Source organism: Canis aureus, chromosome 38 (assembly GCF_053574225.1).
Source record: "Canis aureus isolate CA01 chromosome 38, VMU_Caureus_v.1.0, whole genome shotgun sequence".
Lineage (NCBI taxonomy): Eukaryota > Metazoa > Chordata > Mammalia > Carnivora > Canidae > Canis > Canis aureus.
The window spans coordinates 21,568,602-21,587,305 of NC_135648.1; the positions used below are offsets into that span (position 1 = coordinate 21,568,602).

Genomic DNA, 18,704 nt, shown 5'->3' on the forward strand with positions numbered 1-18,704 from the left:
GAGATGGCCCTGACCAGTGGTGACATGTAGCCCACTTGTATCAGGCGCTCCTTCCACACTCCTTTCCCGGGGGGCCCTCCATGCCTGTGGGTGCTCACCAGGCCTTGTGCCCTCAGTAAGAAACACTTCTCATGTCTCTGCTGACCCTCCCCTCTTCTCCTCACACTTGCAGTTCTGTTGGGCAACAGTTCTGTTGGGCAGACACACAAGGTAGGCAGCCATTCACATCTCCACAGACATGAGCACGGTATTAATTCTTGACAAAGTAGAGCAAGAGAGACACAACCCAGAAGCTGAGCCCTGAGTAGTATGAGCCCTCCTCCTCAACCCTAGCCTCAGGAGGGGCAAGAGCTGGAAAAAGTCTTCTTTTGGCCAGTCTGTCTCAGGAACCTGCTTCTGGGGCTGGGATGGCTTGGATCAGCGTGTCTTTGTCTCTCCTATGCCACTCCTTTCCATTAGAACTGTGCTTTGTTTCCAATAAATCAGAAGAAATATCCAGCCATTTACCACCATTAGAATATGTTTTATGCATTTTTCTAAATAGACACACCCACACCCCCACACCACCCATCTAAAGCACAAGCCAGCTCAGGATCCAGCTGGGGCATAGGTCTGACTCTCCATCTGAAGCATCTCATTGGCTTCCCATCAGTGGAATACAATGGAGGCATATTCCACTCGGTCTGGTGATGTCTTCCTAGGGCGATTGAAAGGGGGCACGTTGGCATAGACAGCGAAGTCATCCTCTTTCCAGGAAGCCAGGTTGATCACATTCGAATATATGGCATCAGCATGGCAGGAAAGCTCCTTCAGAGACAGAACCCCAGTTAGAGACAGATATCTAGGCACTTGAGATTTCTGTAGACAGATATTGGGCCCCTGGCAAGACTGCAAGTAGAATAGTGGCTTTTTGCCAAGGAAACCTTGGATTTCCCTCTTAACTTCAAAAACATTTCTTTTAGGGCTGTTTTTGGTCTCATCCCCATTATCTCCTGTATGGGATCTACATAGGAGACAGCATGAGATAGTAGCAGAGGTGATGAGAAGCTCCCTTAGGTACAATGACTATTTACTTACCGAAGTTCTATGGAGAAAGTTGGTCTGGTGCCTCAATTGTTTCTTAAATAGTCCTAGAAAAATTAAAAATTCAGAGTCAGCTTGAGTGGGTATAGTAACCATCTTTACTTTGTTGATTGCTGGACTTAAGCTTGAACTTTGAAATGCAAAAATCACTGTAATGAACCCACTGAGAGTAAGCTAAATGTCCAGAATGAGATGGGAGAGTGAGCACTACTGGTACACTTCATAATTTGAATTATTACTTAGATGAGGTAATGTGGTTTCAATATTTCTTTTAGTTGATGCTATAAAGCGGATTGCTTATATATGGCTTTCAGCATAAAGAATTTGTACCATAAATGAATCTGTTGCTCTATGCAGAGTCTCTGGCAGCTCTAGAGAACAGACGTCATAGCTCACCCACTCCTCCCATCCCCCAAGGCTATGCCCTAGGAAAGATACTCCCATCTCCACCTCCTAAGTTCCAGGGCCAGCTTGTTCAACTCACTCTCATGTCTCCATTTCTTCAGGGTCATGGACAAGAGACCCACCAGGAGCAAGATGAGAGCCACAACACCAACAGAGCCAGAAATGGCTGTAGCTGCTGTGCCTAAGCTGGGAGAAGCAAACAAGAGAAATGAGGACATTCTAGCTGCCTTGGCCAGCTTTGGTGACCAGAGAATTGCCCTGGGGCCTCTCTACTCCTGGGGAGCTCTTCTATCTCTAGGCTTCCATGTCTCCAGTGCCCAACTATTTCCTGCCTCCATTTTGAGCCTCTCTCCTCTGCCCCAACCTCCAGAGCTATGGTCCCACTCACACTAATCCCCATATCCAGGCCAAGCAGACCCCTTCTCCACAGTCCTCTACACTTTTCACCCATGGGTCCAGCCCTTCTCTTCCCTACCTGCTGAGTTCATCAGGTTTAGTCTCTGGCTTCAGGGTAGTGAAATTCTCTGCAGAAAGGAAAAGGAAAGGAAATCTGAGAGTAATCATTACACACATGTTATTGATTGGATGTTTGTGTCCTGCCAAAATTCATATGTTAAATAGTAACCCCCAATGTGATGGTATTAGGAAACAGGGCCTTTGGGAGGTGAGTAGATCATGAGGGCAGAACCCTCATGAATAGGATTAGTACCCTGATAAAAGAGGCTCCCATCAAGTCTCCTGCCCCCTTCCACCATGTGAAGACACAGGGAGAAAATGGCATTCTATGAACCAGGAATTAGGCTCTCACCAGACACTGAATGTGCCAGTGCCTTAATCTTGGATCTACCAGCATCTAGAACTATAAGAAACAAATTTCTGTTGTTTATAAGCCACCCAGTCTATGGTCATCCATCATAGTAATGCAAAGGGACTCACGGCACACACAGAAACGAGCTCTATAGGATATTAATTATCCTATAGGTATCCTATGGGTATTATTAGTTACCACTTATTGGGGACTTAATATATGCCAGGCACATTCATTATCTTATTTAATTTCATAAATAGACAATGAGATGGGAACAATTGTTAGTAAAGAAACCAGCTCAGAAGGAAATCAGACTTGCTCAAGATCCTAGAAATAGTTAAGTTGCAGAATTCGGACTTTACATCTCTCTGACTTTAAATAGTGTGCTTACACATGCTACACTTTGCTGCCTTTGTGTGTTCATTTCACTCTCAACTTCCCCGCTTCTTACAAAGGGTTAAGGGATACTAGATATGACAGGATATCCAGAAAAAAGATAACTAGAATGATGCAGATGAGGGGTACCCAGAGAGGGAAATATGGTGGGGTTGAAGGGCTCAGGACCCTGGAAAGTTGGGCTGATACTACTGGGCAGGGGTAGCAGGTGTGAGAGCTTGCCCAGACTGGTGGGGGTGGTGATGATATTCTCTACACTGTGAAAACTCTTCTCCTGCACCAAGAGATGGAGCCTTGAGCCCATGTTTTTGACTCCAAACCCAAAGCTCTCTCTGTCTGCACTCAGGTCCCTCCCTCTTCCTTCCTCCCATAAAGTGGAGCTGTACAATTCAGCCCCTATGGCAGGTAGCACCTCTCCAGACCTGCCTGGGAACCTGGCTTCTCAGACACCCAAATGTAGAGATTGTTGCTCAGGTTGGGTAAGGGAACACGCGGCACCACTAGGGGAATCTGATACCCACTGATGATTATAGCATCTAGGGGTGGACTCACTAAGAATCAGAGCCTCTCGGGGCACTAAAGTCCAGATAGAATTGCGTCAGGCACCTTGATGGTCCACTTCCCCTCTGCCTTTCTTTAGTCTCCCTTCTGAGTAAGATAGCTGACCTCACTAAGTTTCTCTTTGACAAGCTCCTGACCACCTTCTGGGTGAGGGGTAGGGAGGGGCCTTGGAAACAAGATCTTCCCAGTGCCCATGGCATCAACATCAAAGATGAGGAACCAAGTCATGGGGCTTGATGCGTGGGGGAGTAGAGTGGAGATAAGCCCAGAGCAATGAGAGGGGACCCTGGGGTACCAATGAGGGGTGGCTGACTGGGATGGGGCACACTTGTTTATAACGAGGAGGACAGACAGTATGAGGGTGTCCCTCCAGGCTTAGGAAGGCAAGGACATATCTGGGAAAGCAGAGGAGAGTCAGAAGGACAAGCATGAAGGATGGTCATGAAAGAGCCTGGGCTTTAGGGTCCAGTGACTTGGGTCTCAGGGTGCTTCCTAACTGTGTGATCTCAGGACAGTCACTTAACCTCTCTGAGCCTCATTTTCTTCATGAAATGGACATAGTAAGAATACCTACTCCACAGGATTGAGAACTACGTGGTCAGACTATTATTTAATAGTAAATCATAGCCACTTGGCCTTGGGTTGGTTTCCAGCTGGTCTTACCAGAGCAGGGCAGTGGTGTGGGGTCATCCAGGAAAGCATTGCTACTGGCTCTGGAGTTCTGGAACTTACAGTTGGTCCAATTCATTTTGCCAGAGGGTCCACCCAGACAGTTCCTGTGCCTAATCCTGAGAGTTGTAGGACAGGTGGTCTTCTTTAGCTGGAAACAGAGTCTCTCAGAGGTATTTACCGGCAGCTAACAGACACAGCGCCCCAGGAAACTGAAATCCCTCTTCTCCACCTTTCTTATCCTACCACGGAAGCCTGTTGGGTGGGGAGAATGTTAGAATCTCATCGCTGCAGGGAAGGTCCTCAAAAAACATCGCAAGAACATTTCTCTCTTAAGAAAAGCATCTTCAGGTAAGTCTTCTGCAAGCATCTGGCCTGGATGTGCCTCTGTTGGTCACATCACCCTCTGACCTACTAGTATATAAGTTTACCTCTATCATTTATTTGTTTTTTTGACTATTGTCAGCCTCTTGTCATGAGAACATAAGCTCTGCAAGAACAGAAACTTACCTGTTTTCATCCCCCCCCCATGTGAACGGTGCCTACACACCGGAGAGCTTCCATATGTATCTGCCAAATGAACAAACAAAAGCCAAAGACCGTGTTGTAGTACCCCCACCCCTGTGGTCAGGGCCACACACCCTCTACCGGAGTCGTGGTGAGCCTCCACCACAGAATCTCTGCATTGATCTTTATCCTTTGAAAGAGAGGTTGATTTGAAACAGTCCAAAATCACTCTGAATCAATCAGATTGTGTGATAATGGGATAAAGTGTGACAAAGTAGGTGATAAAGTGGGTGATGCCAATTTTGGAAATAGGGGAGCTGTGCCTACCACACACCGAGAGTTGTATCCTGGAGGCACCTGGGGGAGGATGCCCTTCCTGGGCTCAGGGTAGAGTGAGGGAGATGTGACCCACAAGGCGCCGTCACTGCCACGTACCCCCTGCCTTGGCCTCCAGCCCTTGTTCAGAGAGGCAAGGATCGGGTTATATTTAAGACCAAATAAAAGAGGATCTGACCCCCTCAGGGGTCTCCCCATCCCTTACCCCAACCTCCCCAGAAAGATCTGCAGGAGCAGATGGGACATCCCCTAACAAGGCAAGAGTTAGAACCAGGAGCCCCAGGTGACATGGATGAGTCACTTAGCCTGCCTGGACTCAGTTTCCCTATTTGTGAAACGGGGCAAGGGCGACAAGAATAAGGCATCACTACAAAAATAACTTGTTCTTTTCACAAATGCATGTCATTGTCTCCTTCTAGTGTTCCCTCTACACATTGTACATTTCTTCTAATAGTCATACTACTCAAGGAATACTAAGGACTCTTTTTTGGATATTAGCCTTTCTAAATGTTAGGAATTGTTTTATTTTTAATTTTGGAGGGAGGAGAGGACATCATCTTTTTAGTTTGGGGTTTCTACAAGTTATTTATTTGTTTATTTATTATTTATAGTTTTAGTTTTGTTAGGTAGCATTCACATCACTTAGAATTTAAAAGTTACAAAAGGATAGCTGCTTTTTTGAAAAACTGCTTTTCCATCCTTCACCCCAGTTACCTTGTTCCCCTCGTTGGAGGCAACCAGCATTTCCAGTTTAGAGTACACCTGTGTATATACATAAGAAAACACATGGACACACTCAGACGTACAGACACACACACGCAAAATAATTTTCTCCTTACAGGAGACAGCATACTATATGTATTGTTTTGCCTCTTGCTTTTTCACCTAATGTATCTTGGAGTTAATTTTTTATCAACAGGTACAGAACTTTCTCATTCTTTTTTCAGCTTCTGAGTGTTCTATTCCACCATTTATTTAACTGGTCTCTTAGTAGATATCGAAATGGCTTCCAATTTTTGCTCTTTAAATGATGGCACAGTTATTAAATATGCTCAAACATCATTTCACACACATATAAATATATGTGTAGATTTAGAGAATGGTTATTAAAGTAGACTTGCAATCTAAATTTTAAGAAATCAGTGTTACTTTTTAAAAATCCAAAAGGTAGTGTTACTCAATTGACTACCCACATTATTAATCAGATTTAACTCTACATGGCCTTTGGCTGTTCCCCAAAATCAAAATGCTCCTCAAAGAACAGAGACCTGAGACCACTGAGACAGTTCAACAGAACTGTCAATGCCTCCAGAGGCTGTCCTCCAAAGGAATCCAAATGCTGTCAGCATCTGTAGCGTCACCCAAATAAGTGGACTATTTCCCTGGGCTACTGCCATGGTGGGGGGATGCTTCTCACTGGCGCAGATATTTCCAAGTATTTCAAACAAGGTTTACTGAGTCAAAACCATAGTTTGCCACAAAACTAGCCTCTAAGGATGAAAAGAAGATGGCCTTGCCATCAAGAAACCAATGGTATAAGTGGCAGGCAGTTCTCAAAGCATGGTCCAGGAACTCCCTGGGGGTTCCAGAGATCTTTTCAGAAGTTTGATGAGGTCAAAACTACTTCCATAATAGTACTAGATGCTAGTCGCCTTTTTTACTCTCAATCTTTCTCAAGTATACAGACTCCTTTGTACTCAAGTGTACTTTGGAGCTTTCCAAAGGCTACATGTCATGTGACGTGGCAACAGACTGAATGCACAAACAGATCTGAGAATCTAGCTCCCTTTGATCAACCCAGATATTAATAATGAGATTGGCAAAAATATAAATCAATGGCTCTCTTCTCACTACATTTTTCATATTTTGGAAAGCATGGTATTTTTCATCAAACTGTGTTATTTATATTAATACAAAATGGTTTTAGTATTATTTTTAAATTAAATTAAATAGTTAAAAATATTCTTGGTTTTCGTCTCTAAAATGGCAAAGATAAAAAGATATAAACTGAATAAGCAATAGCTCTTTGGGTTCCTTAATAATGTTTAAGAGTGTAAAGGGGCCCTGAGACCAAAAGGTTTGAAACCTTCTGGTTTGGGGACTCATGGTGTCTCTTCACCAGAGAGCAGGAGAGGGCCATTTCAACACAGCAAGGGGTACAAACCACAAAATGCAGGAGAGACAGACATGGCTGTTCTTAAATAGCACTATATGTCAAGGACAGGATCTCTTGGAAGAGAAAGCTCTCCAGGGCCTCCTGGCTGGCAAGGTGGCAGTTGTGCAGATGGCCCTGCCATAGCGGCTAGAGCCCAGGGTGCAGGAAACAAGGTTCTGAAGTCGAGGAAGCCTGGAGAGGGCGAAGAAGCACATGGCAGGCTGCACGGCTGACCACCTTCCACTGAAACTCCAAGGGTCACCTGCCCTGCCCCAAACCCTTCCTCACTGGCTGCTGGGGCCTGAAATTCCAACGCCGTATTTTATTCCCTTAGCCAATAGGCAAATTCAATCCAAAACAACAGCAAATGTGATTTGAGCTGACACAAACCATAAGGTTTATTACATAGATTGGGAGGTTGCACTTTTATTAATAAAGCAATGACAGGAGTAGGATGGTTGAGGGGGAAGGAATGGGCACAGAGAATAAAGACCAAAAAATATTAAATAAATACACCATAAGAGCCATGCATGGACTCAGGATGGCTGAGTGCCACTAACAGAAGGACTTAAGCTAATTCCGAGCAGAGTTAGGGAGGAACTGGACATGGCCGTGGTTCAAAGAGTGCTATCCCAGCTCACCTCACCCTCCCACCCCAGGGAAGATATCCGTTGACTCCAATAGCTGTAAGAAAAGACAGGTGTGAGGTCAGTGTTAAATGATGTACAAACAAATGGCTATTGGATCAGAGAGATGGACAATTTATGTCCAACTTGGGTAATAAGGGAAGCCTAGCAAGGGGGAGGTGGCATTTATGCTGGTGCTGGACAATGGGAGGATCACTGGGCAGTGCTGAGACTATGGACATGCAGGGTGCTACGAACAAAGCCTGGCAGCTGGAACATGCGGTCACTTTTCCCTCAATGAATATCTGAAATGATTGAAAAGAGAAGGTACGCTGGACATCTGAGGGTGGAGGGAAGCTGTCACTTGGGACAGTGGAATGAAGGAAGGAGGGACAGAACCTGGAAGAACAGGGTGCAGTGAAGACAGTTCACAAGCTAGACTTCAGGAGCCCTGCATGGACCGACATCGCGTCTGATTTGCTTTATCTGCCTGGAGGTTAGGCCAGTGCCTGGAACAGAGGAGACTGCAGTAAATGCTTGATGAATGTTTGGAAGATTGGACACATTCCTTTTCTCCAGGCTGGCCACGGATGTGCTGCTCTGCTGGGTCAGCAGAGGGGACAGGGGATGGGAGGAGGAAGATATTTAAGCAAACTTCCTCCTGGCTTCCTCCGAAGTAAATATTCTCACCATTTCTGGGACTTTAAATGTTTTTTTCTGGTTGTTTTTGCAAAATTTCATTTCTCAGAATAGAAACCCTATGTGCTCTTGAGGTTTGTAACGAGGCCATTTATTGGTTGGAGGTTGCTTTAAAGACCATCTTTAGGCTTTCAGTTTGCACAGTGGCTTATTCGTAAGCCTCAAACAATTGCCTTAACATTGGCTTCCTAAGAAAATCAGAATGTCAGCCTCTTGGCTGGTATTACTTACCCTCATTTGTAGATGGGGTGACTAAGGATTCCTAGGGAGCGGTGAGCGAATTGCCCAAGGTTACAGCAAACAGCATGACCAGCATCCAAACACAGGTCTCTCAAGTAGCCTCTCTTGTGTTTCCTACACAGCTTGTTTCTAGGCACGTGGGAGCCCTACATTACTTATAAGGGCCATGTAAATGACTAGAATGGTGAGGGACAGTTGTTTAGGGCATCAGGTTGTTTATTGCTCAAGGGTATGGCATCTAAGAGGACTACATGCATTATAAACATCATTGTTATTTTGAATTTTTTCACATTTTTATTTAACTGCTGATTCCAAAGGTACGTGATTTATATTCTTTTTTTTTTTTTTTAAGATTTATTTATTTACTTGAGGGGGGTGGGCAGAGGGAGGCGGAGAGAGAATCCCACCCAGACTCTGCACTGAGCACAGAGCTGGATGCAGTGTTTGACCTCATGTCCCCAAGATCAGGACCTGAGCCAAAACCAAGAATCCACCACTCAACCGACTGCGCCACCCAGGCGCCCCAGGTGGTTTATATTCTTATTAATTTTCTGGTAGATAACAAAAAATGTCTTATCTAGCAAAATCCATTTATAATGATAAGTTTCTGACACATGGAAATAAAAAGACTTTTTCTAACAGTGTTGACATTCACTTGCTTCATAACGTGAAGCTGAATGAGTTGATAAAGAGCTCGTTGATTTAAGACATCGACATTAACTAATGCTTCCCAACAAGGAACTGCTTTTCAATTGCTAAATTTTTAAAAAATCCTCTGTATTGCTGTATCGGGTAACTTTGAAATTTTGCATTAAAATTCATATGGCTGCCCGAATGGTGGCTCAGAGTTCCGAAAGATAGTCTTCAAGATTTTCATTATGCCATAAGTCATGTTTGTAGTTAATGTTCATTTACCATTATGTATCCATAAAATAATTATTTTAATTACTATGTTTAATATTTCTATTCTTTTTAATGTTAGTATTTTGATTTTTAGTATTAATTATTATTTTAATTATCTTATATTAGAGGGTGGACTGTTAATTAAAGCACAGCTATTATTTATGGGTCATTAAAGGAAATTTCTTCAACACAAAAATTAACTGCATTAATTATTAAATTTCATAGCTTGCAGCATATTATTTTTTAAAGTTACAAATACCAAAATAAAATATTGGGGTCATATATTGCTTCTCCTAAGATATTGGAGTGAAAAAAAGGTTGACTCATAAACAGAAAATGAAAAGCTGCCTATAGAAGAAATTAAACTATTTGAATTGTTGAATAAATGTGAGGGAGAAAAAGGTAAAAGGCCAAAAAATAATATTGAAAGAGCACACCGTTGGTTATATGAATCTGTCACAGAAATGTGAGTAGAATGTGAATTTACCTTTAGTCCCATTGTCAAGCATAACAGATGGATTGCAAGAAAAATTAGAAAAAAATGCAAAGAACCCAAATACATGGCATGAAGTTTTCAAAATATGAATCTAAAGAAATCATACTCTCTTGACCTTGATGCCAACTTCTCCAAAATAGAAAGTACTAGAGAAAGGGAAGAGGAAACTTATTTTAACTGTTACTCCTAAGACCAGCTATGTCTTGTCCATCGTTGCACGCTGCGGTACTACTCAGTCTCTGCCACTGAACTCATGCTCAGAATACGCCTGGACAAAGACCCATGCAAAGGGCCAGATGCACACATCTAAAAAGAAGTTCTTTGTCAGTAATAATCAATGAAGTTAAATTAAAACAATTTAAAACCTTTTTTGGTTTTTCAAAAAAGAAGGAAAAGGCTCAGTCTCAGCAAGTGTTCTTGGGGATGGAAACTCTGTCATGAAGACAATTGTTAGAATCTTTGTGAAGGGAAATCCAGTGGTGTGTATCCAAAGGCCCTGCGGATGACCCTACTTCTTTGGCTCAGCCCTTTCACTTAAAGGAATTTATCCTGAGGAAATAGTCAAGGATGTGTATTGTTAAAAAAGAAAATCACAGACCCAAAACAGTGTTACTTGGGCCAAGTCACCAAACCAGGACTTAATACCTACTCTGACTGCAGTTTCAACCTCACCCCAAATCTATTCTTAACTGGTCAGGCAGGAGTCTTCTGGTGAGGACCAGTAAGGCAATCTGTCACATAGGCTCTCTCCATCCCGCAAAGGAAGATCAACTAATCTCCCTATTGATACCCGTTAGTCCCCAAACGAAAGTGACGTCTCTTAAAATCATTCTTTTTTCTATTTATGACTTTCTTGTTCTGCTTTTGAAAATCTTTCCCTCTCTGTAGCCCTTTCCCTCTCTGTAGCTCCCTTAAAGGGAGCCCTCTCTCCCCTTTACTTGCTAGATGGGATGACGCCCAGTTTAGAAACTAATGAATAAAGCTAATTAGGCTTTCAGATTTATTCAGTTGAATTGTGTGTGTGTGTGTGTGTGTGTGTGTGTGTGTGTGTGTCTGTGTGTGTGTGTGAGAGAGAGAGAGAGAGAGAGATTGAGAACAGGAGGGAGGGGCAGAGGGAAAGCATCTTAAGCAGGTTCTACGCTTCCTCCTGGTGCAGGGCTCCATCCAACAACCCTGAGATCATGACCTGAGCTGAAATCAAGAGTTGGATGCTTAACTGACTCAGTCACCCTGGCATCCCTTGAATTTTTTTTTATTAGTATGCAAGCATTTAGGTGTCGGACTATGACTGCCAAGTCATTTACAACAGCAGCAGTTGAGAAACATCTTTGATACCAAGAAATGGTGGATTGTAGGACATCCACATGGTGAAATAAGATTTAGCCAATAAAGTGATCTATGAAAACAAATTTTTTGACGAGGGAAGATGCTCACACTGTATTGTCAAGTCAGTACAAGGCAGATAACACAACACAATGTCAAATATGCTCCATTAAAACAAATACTCTGGACTTGTGTGTTTTCTGTATCTGTGTACACGTGTATCCTCTTCTCCCCAGTTGGCAATATATTATGGCCATCTTTCCATGTCCACACCACGGAAAGCTAAATACTCAAATGTTAGTAATAATTATCTCAGGGTGGTGAAATTCCTGGTGAGTTTCATATTCTTACTTACTCTCCGTGTTTTCTGATTTTTCTGCAGTGACTATTTACTGTGTTAAAAGAGAGTGAGAAAGACGAGAGGAGAAAAATGAGAATGAGGGAGGGTAGGTTGGAGAGACGGCTGGCCTCCCGGCATCAGGCTGGAGATGAAGGGGGAGTCAGCATAGGGTAATCTGGATGAGGGCTAGCCAGTGTGAGAGGCCTGAGCTGAGAACTCTAAGAGGCCAGTTCTGACATAACAGAAGATTGGAAAGTGAAGATAATTTTTAACAAGAAGTGTTCAGAGGAGGGACACCTGGGTGGCTCAGTGGGTGAGCGTCTGCCTTTGGTTCAGGGCGTGATCCCAGGATCCTGGGATCGAATCGTGCATCAGGCTCCCCACAGAGAGTCTGCTTCTCCCTCTGCCTGTGCCTCTGCCTCTCTGTGTCTCTCATGAATAAATAAATAAAATATTTTAAAAAGAGGTGTTCAAAGGCGAACAGAATTGAAAAAAAAACAACCTTGGCTTAGTTGAAGCTGCCTGTGAACCCAGCAACTGGAGGGAAAAAAAATTTCTCATGACGGCCAAACTTCTGTCTACAACCCCTGGGTTTTCGCTTCTGTTTACAGAGCATCTCCCCTTCTTGCCTCTGACAAAGCCCAGAATTTATCTTGCCACTCTGACCTCTTTCTAGTAACCCCTACTTTTAATGTAGGTCAGTGAAGCAGCTTTGTAATGAACCTGGGTTGTTGGTTGTTTTTTTTCCCCCATGAATCTATCTTTTTTTTCCCATGAATCTATTTTGATATGTGATGAGCAAGGGTTAGACTATCTCCATGTTCCTGAGATCCTATTTTAAAACACATTTCAGTAAATGTCACCCTAATCTGGTGCACCCAGTGCCTGAGCTTCATGGAGTCACTTTATATTTAGCTATTTTGAAATTCAAAGCTGCCCTCAGAGTAGATGTTAAATAAATATGTGTCATAAAGTAAGAAGGACGCAGTGAAAGAGCCAGAAGAGCCTCACTGGCTGGCGACTCAGAAAGAATCTGCTGCCTGGAGTAAGGCCAGCCCCTTGGAGTCCTAGATCCTCCGGCCCCCTACCCTCCAGAGCGACCTGCTCCTCTGTCCCCTGCCAGACTTGCCAGCCTGTTTTCCTTGGTCTTTTTTTCTTTGTATCACTAAAGACTTGCTGGATGGCCCAGAAGGAGGAGGAGCACCCAACCTTGTCCCTTAGAAGCCTACCAATCACGCCCAGAGACATCAGCCACAGGGAAAGCACCAACCACCACCCTCACCAGAACTGTGCACCTTCCACTTCCCATCCCCTTCCCTCTCTCATCTCCACCCTTGCCCAGAGTACCCCAGTGTACCCCAGGGCAGCACTGCCAAGTCTGCTCATCAGGATTTCAAGACTTGCATCCAAACAGGAATGTCACTTCACCCCACTGCATGAAGAACAGTACATCGCACATCACAAAACACACTCCTGTTTTCGAGGATGTAGAGCCCTTCCAGCAGCTTTAGGAGCTGGCAAGAGGACCAAGAATGGCAAATCTGCAAAGGGCTGGCTCCTCACCACATCCTGTTTATTCAGCATCTATTGAGTGCCTACTGTGTGCTCCCTGCCTTGGAGGGCTTTCGACCCAGTTAGAAGCACAGACAAATTTCACTCAGCAGTTTCTGAAATGCCACCGTGTTCCCTGGGATAATGACATGTCCTAACAGCCACATTAATAGTAACCCTTGTCATTTTTCCTTTGGGTTTGTTTTTTTGTTTTGTTTTGTTTTGGTTTTGGTTTTTTTCAGATATAGCCCCTTTTTCCTGAAGGTTGTGGTCTTCTAGGGGGATATAGATAACAAGCTTTAGCAAAGCAGAACAACATCATTGTCTTTTTCTTCCCATCAAAGTGGCTGTTTGCAAGGTTAGCTTGCCCTACAGTTTCTTTTCTTATGGAATTTCACAGAAAAAAATCAATTTGAAGGTAACATATATCTTGATGATCTCCATTGTTGACATGTTGAAAGATCTTCAAAAGAGCTTATTTTCCAGAAGTAGCTTAACAGGGCTTTTGTTCACATGTAATGTTTTCCTCCTTTTATTTACAACTACACATTTTGAGCAAGGACTCTTGATTAGTTAGTAATCACAGAATGTATTGAACGACAAGAACTTCCTGCTAATAAGAATACATAAGAAAGAAATGGGGTTTCAAAACCCTGAATCGCCAAAGTGATCTTGAGAAAGAAGAATGAAGCTGGAGGCATCACAGTTCCAAACTTGAAGATATGCTATAAAGTTGTCGTCATCAAAACAGTACAATACTGCACTATAGTAGACCATACAACAGAACACAGAGTCCAGGAATCAACCAGTGCTTGCATGGCCAGTTAATCTATGACAAAGGAGGCAAGAATATACAATGGGGAAAAGCCTCTTCAACAAGTGGTGATGGGAAAACTGAACAGCCACGTGCAAAAGAACGAAACTGGGCTACTTTCTTACACCAGACACCAAAATAAACTCAAGATGGGATGAAAGGTCTAAATGTGAGACCTGACACCATAAAACTCCTAGCAGAAAACATAGACAATAATTTTTTTGACATCAGCTGTAGGAATGTTTTTCTAGATACATCTCTTCAGGCAAGGGAAACAAGAACAAAAATAAACTATTGGGACTACACCAAAATTAAGAGCTTTTGCACAGCAAAGACAATCTTTTGAATGGGAGATATTTATAAATGACATATCTGATAAGGAGTTAACATCTAAAATATATAAAGAACTTATACAACCCAAGAGAAAAGAAAAAGAGAAAGAAAGAAAGAAAGAAAGAAAGAAAGAAAGAAAGAAAGAAAGAAAGAAAGAAAAAGAATCTGATGGAAAATGGGCAGAGGATCTTAACATTTTCCCAAAAAAAACAGAAAGCCAACTGAAGATGCTTAATATCACTCATTATCAGAGAAATGTGAATCAAAACCACAATGAGATATCATCTCACACCTGTCAGAATGGCTAGACTCAAAAAGACAAGAAATAACAAATATTGGCGAGGATGTGGAGAAAAGGGAACCCCGTGCACTATTGGTGGGAATGCAAACTGATGCAGCCACTGTGGAAAACAGCATGGCATTTCCTCAAAAAGTTAAAAATAGAAATATCATATGTTTCAATAATTCCACTACTGGGTATTCACTCAAAGGAAATGAAAACAGTATATGGAAAAGATATATGCACCCCTATGTTTATTGCAGGATTTACAATAGCAAAGATATGGAAGCAACCCAAGTGTCCATCCACAGATGAGTGGATAAAGAAGAGGTAGTATATAAATCCAGTGGAATATTGCTCAGCCATAAGAAATGACATCTTGTCATTTGCAACAACATGGATGGACCCAGAGAGTATAAAGGTAAGTAAAATAAATCACACAGAGAAAGGCAAATATCATATGATTTCACTCCTGTGTGGAATTTAAGACACAAAACAAATGAACAAGGAAAAAAGAGACAAAAACAAAACAAAAGGAAAATACATATTCTTAAATAAATAAAAATACACATTCTTAAATACAGAGAACAAACTAGGGGTTGCCAAAGAGGAGATGGGCAGAGGGATGGGTGAAATAGGTGAAGGGGATTAAGAGGTACAAGCATTCCAGTTACAAAATAAATAAGTCTCAGAGATGAAAAGTACAGCATAGGAAATATAGTCAATGAGATTGTAATAATATTGTTTGCTGACAGATAGTGACTGTTTAGCATTGAGAAATGGATAGAGGGATCCCTGGGTGGCGCAGCGGTTTGGTGCCTGCCTTTGGCCCAGGGCGCGATCCTGGAGACCCGGGATCGAATCCCACGTCAGGCTCCCGGTGCATGGAGCCTGCTTCTCCCTCTGCCTGTGTCTCTGCCTCTCTCTCTCTCTCTCTCTGTGACTATCATGCATAAATAAATAAAATCTTTAAAAAAAAAAAGAAATGGATAGAATTGTTGGATCATTATGTTGTGCACTTGAAGCTAAAATAACGGTATATTAATTACACTTCGGTAGAAAACATTCTGTATCAGGTGATAATATTCCTCAAACGTGAGGATAAAATAAATATATTTTCAAATAAATAAAAGCTGAGAGAACTCATCGCCAGAATGTAAGGGAAATGATACAAGACAGAAGTCGATAAAAACAGGCCAACCAAAAATGTCACAACGTGTATATGTAAATAGAAACACAACTTTAAAATACTGCCAAATGCTCCATATCATACAGACCATGATCTCATAAAATTCAATCCATGAAGAAATCAATAACAACCAAAAAGAAACAGCTTTTCAAAACCTCTCTAACAATTCTGTCTGCCCCTGTTCCCGCCAGGCCTTTGAGCCCAGAACCAAATTTTGAAGGGATTTAGATTAAAGGTCTATTCCCTGACCCATTTCTTTTAACATCAAGGCCTCAAAAACTGACAGCGAATTAATGTATGGCTCTGCCAAGTTGGATAGATAAAAATCATGATTCACCCTAAAATCCATTTGGAAGGAGTAACTACTGCAAGACACTTTGATTTACCCACCAGAGATTGAGGACAAGAAATGGCAACCCATCTGGAAAATCCATCTTCACAGGCCTTGTCCGCAGCAATCAGCGCGCATTGGGTAAAGAGGTGAGGCCTGAGCTGGGGACCTAGGAAGCTCAGGAAGCTTAGGAAGCTTAACTCCCTGCAGTAGACTCATCGGAGCTGCAGCCAGAAGAGCCTCGGGACTTTGCTTGCTCTTTACATTCAGATTCAGCCAGGGGACAGGCTGTCAGAGTCCTCAAGAGAGTGCTCCTCGAGGCACCCCAGCTTTGATGTCACTCTTATAAAACGGCTTTTCAAGGAGGATTAACAAGCAGGCTTATGAAGAGCCTTGGCATTCTTCTCCATCTGCTAAATAGATAATGAGGATTTCTAATCATTAGCAACAATACCAGATTGAAATTTCCAAGGCATGCAGCAGGACATACGAAATGGCTCTGGAAAATACCAGTTACATGAAGGTCCTCAAAAGCCCCCTCATCCCGGCAGCCCGGGTGGCTCAGTGGTTTAGCGCTGCCTTCAGCCCTGGAGACCCAAGATTGAGTCCCACATCGGGCTCCCTGCATGGAGCCTGCTTCTCCCTCTGCCTGTGTCTCTGCCTCTCTCTCTCTCATGAATAAATAAATAAAATCTTAAAAATAAAAGCCCTCCATCCTCGAAAATGAACTTGAGCTTTCCTGCCCACCCAACAACATGGACTCCCTTATCTGGAATTTGGTTTCTAGCACATCAACAGACATCTCAACATAAGGAAATAACAGGTTCTCACAGTGTGAAAAATAATAATAATTCTCAATTTAGAAAAAAATATCTCAACTCTAGGTGTAACCCGTTAGGGATTAGGCAACAAGAACAACCTCATTTGGTTTCCCCAGCCAGCAGGTTTGGAATCACAAACAGTAAAGGTCCTCTTTGTTTTCAGAGGTGGAAAGCATCCTAGGCCACTTAGTTTCATAGGGGCCGTGCCAGGACTAGAATGTTCCCAGGGGTAATGAGAACCGGCCCAGGGCTTGTTTCTTGCCCAATCTAGAAATCAGTGATAAAGAATAAATCATCCAGGGTCTCCCTAATGACCTCCTTTCATGTGCCGGCATAATAGGACCTACAAATGAGTAGGTCCCCCCCACTCCGCCGTGGGCTCTATTTCAACTATGCAAAAATGAAGCCACATGCTAGTACTTGGGGGGGAGGGGGACTTTCCTTCTGAGCGAGGCACATCAGGTCTCAAATCCTGACCCTAAGTCTCTTACTAGGCAGACAATCTTCAACAAGTTATCAGAGCTCTCTGAGCCTCAGTTTCTTTATCTGAAAAAGTAAATAATGCCTACCCTGTAAAGCTATCATGAAAATAAATGTAAAGGAGAAAATATTTGTGAAGCTGGTGCTTAATAAAAGTCCTCCTCCTACTTGCTGTCATCTGAATTCCTTTATCCTAGAACAAAGGATAATGGTTATAGACTACATGGTATGAGCAATGCATTTGCTAAGGTGTAATCAGTAATTCAACAAGGATAAAATACACAGGAGATCTTACTCTGGCCAATAAAACATTCTAAGGCCTTCATATGCCAGGACTAAGGGCATCTGTGGTCTGATCAGAAAGTTGAGGAAAGAGAGAAGGGGGAGGACAAAAGTCAGGGCAGTAGAGATCAGAGATGCCCAGGAGAAATGTAACACAAGCCGTAAGTGAAATTCAAATATTGCAGTAGCCACATTTTGAAAAGCAAAAAGAAACAGATGACATTAATCTTAATAATATATTTTAGTTAACCCAATATATCCAAAAAATGGTCATTTCAACATGTACTGATATAAAAACTATTGGGATATTTTTGGTTCTCTTTTCCTATCAAGTCCTTGAGTTCAGTATTTTACACCTGCAACACATCTCAACTCGGACTAGCCACACTTTAGGTATTCACTGTATTGGGCTGTGCAGGTGCAGACAAATCCCCATGTGCCAACCTGTGTGCTGGGTTTTGGAGGATCAAAAAGTCTAGACTAGAGCACAGCTCCTGCCCTCAAGGTGTTCACTGTCTAGTTTGGGATCAAGGACACACAGACACATATGTCTATCCCAACAATCCACATTTGCCGGTAGGTTCCCAAACTGCTAACCATAAAGCACTAAACCTGCAGCTCAGTCCTTTTAGTATAAGCCTTTAGCGGCACCCCAACCATGAGGACAGGCTTCCTCTCCATTATCTGCATACACGCTGTCAGCTCATGCATCCGATTAGGGGATTGAGGGTATATGTACAGCACTCTAGGGAGCAGTTTAAAGAAAGAGGGATGCCTTGCTCTAATCCTTTTAAGCCACAGAGTGTCCACTCTACAACGAGTGTGCCAGATTCCAGACCAGTAGGAAAGAAAATGAAAACAAACTCTTAGCTCTCCACAGAACCACTTACCTGACTTCTGGAGGAACAGCGTCAACAGCGGGAAGAGCCTTCCCTCTTGAAGAGGCAGCTGCTCTCACAGTGGCTGCTCCCCGCCCTGCCCCATCCTCTCTCCCTTGCCCCTCCCTTAAGAGCCTCTTCATTTCCTCCACTGCCTGGCTGGGCTCAGAGGGAGACTCACAACACCCCTCACCCCCC

General features: G+C 43.0%; 1 protein-coding gene across 3 annotated transcripts; it reads right to left on the minus strand.

The window, feature by feature from the left end:
- Positions 1-502: 502 nt before the first annotated feature.
- Positions 503-18,614, minus strand: LOC144307462 (uncharacterized). 3 transcript variants are annotated; one of them, XM_077887316.1, is made up of 6 exons: positions 18,519-18,614; positions 3,917-4,177; positions 1,964-2,012; positions 1,568-1,674; positions 1,078-1,130; positions 503-807 (listed from the first exon to the last, which is right to left on the minus strand). In XM_077887316.1, the coding sequence occupies exons 2-6, from the start codon at positions 3,999-4,001 to the stop codon at positions 649-651; spliced, it is 453 nt and encodes a 150-aa protein (XP_077743442.1). In that variant the 5' UTR covers positions 4,002-4,177; positions 18,519-18,614; the 3' UTR covers positions 503-648. The 3 variants fall into 3 exon arrangements, with proteins under 3 accessions (XP_077743442.1, XP_077743444.1, XP_077743443.1); XM_077887318.1 differs by lacking the exon at positions 18,519-18,614 and adding an exon at positions 16,105-16,471; XM_077887317.1 differs by lacking the exon at positions 18,519-18,614 and adding an exon at positions 4,764-4,906.
- Positions 18,615-18,704: the final 90 nt, after the last annotated feature.